Source organism: Diadema antillarum, unplaced genomic scaffold (genome assembly GCF_040938485.1).
Source record: "Diadema antillarum isolate AM-2024a unplaced genomic scaffold, OU_Dant_1.0 seq00001051_RagTag, whole genome shotgun sequence".
In the NCBI taxonomy this organism is placed as follows: Eukaryota; Metazoa; Echinodermata; class Echinoidea; order Diadematoida; family Diadematidae; genus Diadema; species Diadema antillarum.
Window position 1 is genome coordinate 1,296,398 of NW_027271881.1, and position 10,678 is coordinate 1,307,075.

General features: G+C 38.9%; 1 protein-coding gene across 1 annotated transcript; it reads right to left on the reverse strand.

Moving 5' to 3' along the window:
* Positions 1-2,179: 2,179 nt before the first annotated feature.
* Positions 2,180-9,540, reverse strand: LOC139743152 (zinc transporter ZIP9-like). The gene is made up of 7 exons (XM_071653662.1): positions 8,970-9,540; positions 7,536-7,638; positions 6,677-6,910; positions 5,685-5,759; positions 4,597-4,682; positions 3,667-3,801; positions 2,180-2,428 (listed from the first exon to the last, which is right to left on the reverse strand). The coding sequence occupies exons 1-7, from the start codon at positions 9,129-9,131 to the stop codon at positions 2,180-2,182; spliced, it is 1,044 nt and encodes a 347-aa protein (XP_071509763.1). The 5' UTR covers positions 9,132-9,540.
* Positions 9,541-10,678: the final 1,138 nt, after the last annotated feature.

The following is a 10,678-nucleotide window of genomic DNA, read 5'->3' on the forward strand; positions in this document are numbered from 1 at the left end:
CAGAAAGTTAAAACCTGAATCCCCATCTCAACCAAAACTATACCATTCCTTTAATCAACCTGTCATCAGCATTTAGAGACAAATAACGGCAGGTATACAACATTGCTGGTCTGAGATCATGCTGTTTTTAATAATGGATGGATAGACAGCGATGTCATCTCATACAAGTTACAAAAACTTTGACTGAGCCTGGCTCCCACTTCTTTGGTGGTCCCAACAAACAAAATGCCACTGGAATCTAAGCATGATATACACTAGTAGCCCTCTCTACACTGACAAACTTGCTTGTATATAATCAAACTCTGAGCATACCATCAATATATCATGTCTGTTACTTCCTTTCTCCCCATCCCACCACAACATCAGCTTTCCAAACGCCACACAAAGCTGTGCTGAACACTCATATTCTATAAAAATGTACAAATAATGGAAACCTTGTGTAAGTTGACATACATAGACTTACATGTTGTTGACTTACACATTTACACAGAGTTGACAAAATCTCCAGTCTGAGTCAGCTTTAGTTGTTGATGAGCACATGTACCACTGTATCATGATGATATGCCACTGACTGCTGATGTTGTGAACACTTACACAATCTTTTGAACTTCTTCCCCTATGGATCAAAGTGAAAGACAGGTTCAGCCACAAGTCTTATAAGTAAATTAATGTATTAATACGAGCCTACATATATTGTCAGCTACTTTGACACCTTTTCCTAACATCCCAATCTGAACATCCAATCAAATCACTTCAATTGGGAACTTTCTCCTGATCAAGAGAGCTGCTCCTTACAAACCAATATTATCACTGTAGCTGGTACTGATAGAGATGAAGAATAGGATGAATTTCAGGGAAATTTTCCCCTACATTTCAGTTTGAAAGCAGGCTTTGGAGCAGTTAGTAACAGCTAGACTATCCAATGCAAGTCAAGGAACATGAGACATAAGTAAACACACACACAAACACACACACACTCCCTAACACACACACACACAAATATGCACTTGACACGATCACACACATTCTGACAGGATGAGTGTAATTGCATTCAACTCGTTGATTTGTGGGCTTTGAATGAAATTGACACCTGGCAAATTACACAATCCTAGCACTACAGCAATATTCTTTCTGGGAAAAAAAAAAGACAGACCTATACAAAGGAGGGACCTTTCACATGAACTGTTACATATTGACTTTATAAGAATAATTTTCTGTGCATAAATGAGTACAAATCCATCCACAAAAACTACATACATAACCTTATCATCCCCACGAACCGGTTCACAAGATATTGCTTGGTACAAAGTAGCTTCATTAGGCTTGCCTGGAATGAATTTCTTTGACGGTACGAAATATCAGCTTACTCGACTCAGATAATTGAGCATTCATTTGGGAGAACCCTTCTATTGCAAGGCATTATGTAATAGAAATCTAATTTAGCACTTCATTCATTTTAAAGTGCAAAACTCATTGGTGCAAACATAACAGCCTTCCAGGCATACTTGACATGATTCAGGAAAAGTGTACAATTTATGAGTAAATAGCCTTCACTACACTTCTCTAGAAAGCAAAATAAGCTGAACAGTTTTACAACTTCACACTGCTAAACCTCAGAACTGGAAAAGAACTGTCATGATGTTGAATGACAATTCCAGATTGATTTGCATTTATTGTGAAGGACAAGTCCATTAATATGGCCTCTGGTAGGAAAACTTGGTATCTGACTTGTCAAAAAGCAAATACCCCCCCCCCCTAAAAAAACCCACCAAAACCACCCTTCTGACTGGTTTTATGAAGCATCTTTTTGGGATATCCTCCTGACTCTGATTATGCTCAGCCTGTCTGACCAGAACTTATATTGACAGAAATATGGTAACAGCCATGAAAAAGCTGTTCAGCACCCATTAAATTTTTTTTTCTTCCTCACGCCAGTCTTCATGGATAGAGTCACCAGGACAAGTGATGAAGTGGGCTGCACAAATATCATACTGGCATCCATCATTTATCATAGCCCTTGATTTCTGTTGCTGTGCCTCGATGCAATCTCTTAATTGGAGACCTCGTCCGAAGAGGGACTCCTACAATGTCTCTTGTCCTCTGGTACAGGGTTTTCAGCAGTAGGACTCTCCTTTGGAACAGAGGAAGATAAATACTGCGGGGATACAGCCGCACCTGTCTAATGGTGGTGTCCCATGGCGAGAAAGAGTGGTGCCAGGCAGCCGCACACCAGCGCCCCGAGCTCAGTCCACGTAAAGCCCTGTCTGACCTCCGTCCCACCCTCTGGGTCGGCTGGTGAAGGTGGCTGTTTCTGGCTGGAGGCTATCTCGGGAAGAACGTGCACTGTGGCCACATAAAGGAAGGTGCCCGCCGAAAAGAGCATAGACAATCCTGTGGCATTGACAGACAGCAGAGCCTGTTTGCTTGCCTGAAAAAACAAAACAAGAGAATTCCAGACAGTACTTTCTTGAAAGCTGAACTTATTCTGGTATTTCATTTTCTTGCTTTTTTACTTACGAACAATTTTTAATGCGGCAATAGCGTTCTGTCTCAAATGATGTCATTTTATTAGCCTTTCTAAATCCATTCCTGCTATTGGATTGAAAATGTATCATAATATAATGATTTTACAACCTAAATCTAGGTATATTTTGCTGTTGCAGTAGGTTTATATTTAGATGATTTGCGGAAATCTATAACAAGTAACGACAACATCAGTACTCAGTAAAGTGTGTTTGTCAAAAAGTATTGACTTTCAATGACAATGACTGATAAGTGGCAACAGCGTAACCCATCCAGTTCGGGGGGGGGGGGGGGGGGGGGGATTTTGTTGCAGAAATTATCATCTTGACATCATTAAATTTGCAACTCTAAATTTCGCCACAAATCTTACACTAGAGAAAGATATAACTGGTTAAAATCCATTCATCTGCACAAAATCGAAAAGAAATTGACGAAAATCATTTGGAGAAGACAGAATTTAAATCTTCAAAATGAGGTGCCAATCTTAGAATAAATTATTAATTTTGCTGTCTTCAAGACGCTTTTGAAAATTCTGCAACAAAAACAATTAATTTATTTATGAGCAAAAAAGGACTCAAATGTTGGACAGTTTGCTGTGTTTTGTTGTTGTTGTTTTATACTTAATTCTACCTTACAATTCATTACAGGTCCTGTTTACCTTTAGGAGCAGTGATTTACAAAATGTTCAAGATATTACACTCGACGCATACATTTGTATGTGCAGGTCTGTTTTATCACAAAACATCCTACCACATAAAAATTTCACAATAAACTTAAATTATAAAGAGATATCAGTATTTTTCTCCATAAACCATAATTGTAGACGGTTTAGTCTGCAAACATCTTTATTATAACTATTGTTCATATTTTGTGTATTTAAATATACTTAACATCAATTACACGGATTCAAATTTTTACATTGGTTGTTTCTATCCCCAACTCACATTTTAGAACTGTTTTAAAGCACTAATGCTCGGTTTTTGTTTCATCTGCAAATGGTAAATTATGCCTTTAACAATGAGTAAATGTTATTATATAGAATTACAGCACCACACCACAAAAGTGTCCAAAAAAGAAGAAGAAGAAAAAAAAAAACTTTAGTGGTTTCTGGGAATTAATGGGTTAAAAAGGAAGAGCACTCACATGACTAAGACTGTAGTAAGTAAATAACGCCATTACTGGAGCCGCAAATGAAAATACAAGAAGATGCTTTCGTATCCTGTTCCTCTCGTAGTTTTCATGCATGAGAAAGGTCACCAGACCAAATGCTGCTGGGGCCTGGAGAGTGAAAAAAAAAAAAAATTCAAAGATGAGGTACACAAATCGTGATATGATCCAGAATAACTTCTGCTCAAGCTTAAACAATCCTGCTTCTTTTCTGGACTCGAACCTGACACGCGTACAGTGAACTCCCTCTACTAGCATCCATTGGCTACTTGCAATGGTACCCACAGACTCGCTCCACATCAATCTCTTACAGAGTGGATCTGGTATTTATGCATGTGAACTTGGTTGTTGTTGTTTTTTCTAGCAATCTGTTCATACAAACATTGTAGCTGCTGGTTAATTGCTACTGTCTATAAATATGCCTGCAGTAACAAACATGTTTACATACTTGTGATTAATCATGCTAAATGAGGCACAACACTGCTCCCTGAACCTATACGAGCAGATATCTATCATGATAACATTAAAATATAGGCATGCTTGCACTGTGTACATGTGTTTCTCTCTCTTTTATTATATGTATATGTACATAAATTCATTAATCTATGCAAGTACACTATATGCACATATGGGATAGATGGATGGATGGACAGACCACACACCCATATGCACTCTTCCCCCTCTAGGGCAGACCCATTACAAAAACAACATAAAATAAAACAATTTATAAAATGCAAATTATGGTCAGTCATGTGGATTAGAAATATGGAAAACTCTACATCTAAAATTAACTGCTGCAATCTGTGGCCAATTTAAAAAAATGATTCTACAAACTTCTTTGCCATTTCCCTTTCTTGCCTCTTAGTTTAATATGGCACTCCTGAGTATAGAGCGTGCAGATCTCACCTTGTGCAACATTATGGCAACAAATACAATCATCTGCACATCTGCCCGAGATCCTATAGCAGCTGCTCCCATAGCTACACCGTCGGCTGCAAATTAAGATGGAGAATATGATTGTCAGCAAGAAGGCTGAGAATATTCTGCACGGTCCAAGAAGTACAAGTGTTTACCCTCCACTTCACAGAATTTGAAAGGTGAAACGTGGCACTGTAAAGTTTAAGTACGGGGTGCAAACATACATGCTGTATATGCAAAGGGAGGAAGTCCTAGTTTGGACTTGCACTGAAGAATTTGTCCATCTTTTAATAGCTATCATTTGTACAGTTAAAAGCATAACAGATCCTTTAAAGCATTCATCTACACCACATAAAATTCTTTTCCAATGTAGAATTCAAGTGAACTATGAATAGACATTCTCAACAATGTCTAATTTCATATCAACAAGACTAGATTTCTGAGAAAGTCATTGACCAACTTTAAGAAAGCATATACAGTCTGTATCCTATTCAAAGGGAAATTACTATGAGGCAGTGTAGCAATGAAATATTGCAGTTTTTTCCTCAACCTTCACTAATTGCTTATTAAGGAGTTACCAAAATAAATGTGGAAGATGGTTTTGTGACAGCAGAGATATAGAGTATACCACTAATTGCAAAGGAAGTGCAATGGGAAAAAAAAAACATATCAAACCTTCTGACATCACACACTGATTGTACACCCACACAGCATATCTATAATTCACTCTACAATTCAACATGATTCACATTTGTTTTTTATCAACATTAAACATTCCTTTTCACTGCCAATTCAGTAAAGGCACGATGTGTCATTTGGAAGTAAACTATAAAAAATACCCTCAGTAGGGAGATGAAAATACATTTTGCTTTAAAGTTTTGCAAAGTTTCTTGCATAAATAGGTTCTTCACAATACAACTCCTGGGAATTGTTTGGGGTTCTTATGGCCATATCTATTAGAATTTGTTATTTCCAAATACTGTGTATGTGACTGAAGTCAAATGAATTGATGCCATTATGGTAGTAATATTTAGTATGTAATGTTATGCTGATGTAATAATATAGATTCTTCTCACCTGCTGCATGGACAACCAAACCAAGTGTAGCAGTGATACGATTTCTTCCTGTTCTGTGTGAAACATCAAGTTCCCCTGTGCACAAAGCAGTGAGAAATTGAACATGCTGCTATGTATCATCAAACACTTTAAAATCACCACACAAAATGTAGAATGTTTCCTGTTTCAATGATTGAAATAAGAATAAAATGACAATAAAATGACGAAAAATCATAGAAAAAAAAAACCTTGTCTCTTGTAGACCCTAAAATTCAGTATATTTACATGATAGGCCTTGAAGAACTCTAGCATTAATGACAGCATTGTATTTCTTCTTTTTTTTTTGGGGGGGGGGGAGGGGACAAAGTGAAAGTTTCATCAACAGCAGACAACAGTAAGAAAGTAAATGGAGTCTTCTGATCAACACTTTCATGGCACAGTGATCATGGTCACAATCACAGATGTATGCAAATTGGATATAAATAATACCAAGTCCTGATGCTATTACCAAAGTCTCCCACTGTCTGGCACATAATATTATACCTTTATTCAATTGTCTTTTATTGAATTTATTCAAAAGGAGAAAATTATACAATTTGTTAATTATAGTACAGTTGTAACAACCAAGCAATAATGACTTTTAAAAAGCAGTGTTATAATTGCTAAACTAATGACCAACAAATGAATTTATATCTTTAGGTTCAAGTCATGTGATATAATGACATCACTTCATTTAATATGGATAAATGCATTTAACAACATGTTACTTTGTCAAATTCTACTTTCTCATTTCGTGTCCAACTTTCATCAAACCTTTTTTTTGTTCTATTTGACCTTATCTGCTTTACTAAATGTGACTACAGAGTGGAGTTTCCCTTTAAGGACAACATAGTAGGAAGCCAGACAGGTATTATACAACATGTAGACCAGTAGGAAGGTACAGTATATCATATGACCCTTGTCATGCAGTAAAATTTCACTTGAGATTATGAACTCAATCCGTGAGTTTTTACCGGTTATCTGTGTGTGGGAGTGACCATGGGCTCCGCCGATCTGATCGACCAGGAGCATGAAGACAAATCCAAAGACGAGGGCCACGCCGATGAGGGAGTGGAGCTCCTCCGCAGGGGAGTGGCTGTGGTCATGCTCAGGATGCTCTGCAGCCTCATTCTGGTTCACCTCAGGTTTCGCTGGGTTGTTCTCTGGTCCTATCACAGCCCGGGGGTCTATTTCATGACAGTGTGGGCCTGGAAATGCAGACATGTAAATAAGACTTGAATATCTAAGATTAACCTTTGCATGAAGATAGAAAAAAAAATTCTTGCAGTTACGGACAAAAATCATCTCCTTACCTCAGTGACATTTCAGTAACTATGCATGAAGTGTCAGCCAAAAGACAAAAAAAAAAAAGCTCATCTCATTAGTGCTAAATACAAAAATTACAGATGATCATGAAACTGCTAACAAAACGTCCTGAAGTCACATTCATCAACATTTGTTCAATTTTCTTACAGTACAATTTCACTGTAATAAAATCAGTCTGTGAGTTACCAGTAATGTACCTATGGGAGAAGCCCCCTCCCTCCCATCCCCCCCCCCAACACATACACTTTGGGCTCTTTACAAATAATAAAAAAACATTAAAAGGGGAAACTCAAACACCAGCACTACCCATGAGCCCCTCCCACACTAAAAACCATTCCATAGTCTCTGATGTACTTGTATAAGTTGTAATAATCCAAGTTTGAAAACTCCATAAATTTGGGATAACCCTTTTACAGCACCCGACTAGTCTTACACTATATCAAAATACACCTTGTATTTTTAAAGTGCATTTTCTATTTTTAGGATGGAGGGACGGCGACAGAATACCTGCTTCTTCAAACAGTGAGTGAATTCCTTCAGGGATGATGACAGCTAGTGAAGTGCCTACCAGTAGGCCTGCACCGAGGACAGTAATAAGCCGCGTCTTGCTCTGTGGGATGATGAATCGTTTTCAACAACAGAGATATCAAAATGGTTTTTACAGAGAGTGCAGTAATAGATATGTTTACTACCAACCACTCTCAGTCTGTAGATCACACGTTCAATCAGTATTAATGGTATTTCAATCACCAAGTTAAAAAAAAAAAAAAAAAACACCCTTGAATTTGAACCTGTCAACTACAGGTACTTCTAAGCAGCAATACTATAGACCTCCAGCATGTTCATTGAAGTGGTAAGATGAAGTTAGACAAAATGTCCACATCCTCACAATTCTTTTCTTTCTTGGTCTTACCTTAGCCTCTGGGGAGGCATTTTATATAAATGAAAAGAATTTGTTTTACTGAGAGTGTAATTATATGTTTCTTTCACTGATATTATACTCTCCGCACGGTAAGGAAGTTTGCTCTCTTGAGCTGAAATAATAAACAGCAAGTGAAAATCAAGGAAATAGAATCTAGTCTTGAATACATGAATTTGTGTATCTGACCAAAAAAATTAACAAATATTTATATATCCTTTCCACAGTGTACACTCTTTCATCAAATTGTGACCATCGTATCAATCGACATTGTTGATTATCAAGGCTGAAATCAAAACTTCAATATTATTTATAAAATAGTCAGTGTGGCTCAAAATCCCATGAGTGATTTGATAGGATAACGTTAACACGTTACAATTTTTACTCAGTTTAGTCATGTGGAAGCACTGGCACTGGCATGTCCACTTGCATACGGTACTATCACCTACTATTATAGTTCTGTCTTTCTTGCTACTTCGTACTTGTCCTTACTTTAGGTTCACGCGTACATAGGGGGAGTTAAATTAAAGGCATAGACTAGTCAAAATTGATTGATAAGTCATTATTAAGGGCATACTCGTGAAATAGGCCCCACCACTGCGTATCCGTACAAATACTACGGCGGCTCGCCTGTTTATACTCGTGAATTCAGCCCCACCGTGTGGCGTTCATCGGTAGACAAGCACGGCGGTGGGGCTTTCTTCCACAGTATAATACTCGTGAATACAGCCCCAACAAACGGCGTTTACGCGAGATGCATACGGCGGTGGGGCCGATTTCCACAGCATAGCATCGCACGGGTGCACGGGCACTGCGGTGGGGCCTATTTCACGATTTTGCCTTATTAAGTGACATTCTAGCATGACTGGCTAGATTTTCTAGCATTCTACTCAAAAATACAGCTGGACTGCAGCTTACCTTACATCACCATATCACACCTGACTTAATTTACTTAACGTTAGGCCCTAAATTAAACCCTAGTTTAGAATAGACAAAGGGTAAATTTCTGGCTCTTTATTCACCTCTGACATGGAAATCGCTAACGGCACTGAACCGGCAATAAAACATCCAACAAGCATCGCGAATGAGAGCACGAAAATACCCCATGTTTCTGTTCCTTCTTCTTCCATCGTTGCGCTAATGCTAACGGCGTTACGACTTGGAAACTCTGATTGAGCAGTCATACATCACCATGCACCAGGCACAGGAAAGTTGCTAGATTTGGAATTGGAGACTTGTCTCTCGCTGGATACAACATCAGCCATCCAAACTGGTGGAATACGTGTGTGCTCGGAAATCCTACGTGACGAGTTGATCAACTCAGAGAAATTCACCACGTCGCTTGCTGTGACTGATGGCTCTTATAACAACTGAGAGACGAAACATATGTTCACATGGAAAGACGATAACCACTGATAACACCTAATTTATCTCGGGGTATCTCTTCTTGGACAGCAGAAGATATGCACTTGTAGCTTCTATCTTGCCCGTCCCCCTGCGCATAAGGGTCAGGTGCAAAATACGTACATGTACTGAATACACACAATGCACACGGTGATTGTGTTTGCGTGGCCTCTTGCCTGGCCATGTATGAGAAGCGAAGAGGACATTATTTGGCGATGTCTCTATTATAAGACTTAGCATTCCCATTTGATTTCTTTTGTCTTGTATTCCTAAATCCTCCGACAAATATTGCTTTGCTCTCTTTTTCGCATTGCTGTATGACTTAAAAAAATAAACATAGTAGCTAGCATTTTCCTTTTGTTTTGTTTTTCTTCTTTTTTTAAATTCGCGTAACAGTGGAAAACCCCAGGTGTTAAGATTTTAATTGTTGTATGCCTACTCTCTGCTCCCTTCATCAATCTCGTAACTTCTTTCACTAAACAACTGAGTTATTGTTTTGAAGAAAACCGCGGACAATAATTGCAAACCAATATCTATTTCCTAGATAAGTTGATGGCTATCCAAAACAACGGCGTAGCCAGGATTTCATCTTAGGGGGGGCGGTTAGTCTGCGAGGGAGCGAAGCGACCGAGCCCGAGCGAGCGGAGCGAGCGATCACGCGCGAGGGGGGGGGGGGGGGGGGGGGGGGGGGGGGGGGGAGGGTGTGGGAGGGGGGTGTCCCCCCTCCACGGTGAGAACTTTTTGCATTTTGATGTTGTAAATGGTGCAATTTGATGCATGTTTTTGCGCGTTATATCGACGTGAAACAGTCCCACTTGTTTAAGGTAGCAGTTTATTTTGATGTAGATTATTATTGAACAATTTGCCTATAAAATGCTATAAGTTAAATACACTTCTTGTATTAACTCTTTTCACTGAATATCATGAACGCGACTGAACCCGAGAGAGCGGAGCGAGTGAAGGGGGAGGGGAGGGTGTGGGAGGGGGGTGTCCCCCTCCCACGGTGAGAACTTTTTGCATTTTGATGTTGCAAATGGTGCAATTTGATGCATGTTTTTGCGTGTTTTAACGAGTTGAAACAGTCCCACTTGTTTAAAGGTTGCAGTATATTTTGATGTAGATTATCATTGAACAATTTGCCTATAATATGGTATAATTTAAATACACTTCTTGTGTTACTTCTTTTCACTGAATATCATGAACGCGACTGAACCCGAGCGAGCGGAGCGAGCGAGGGGGAGGGGAGGGTGTGGGAGGGGGTGTCCCCCTCCCACGGTAAGAACTTTTTGCATTTTGATGTTGCAAATGGTGTAATTAGATGCATGTT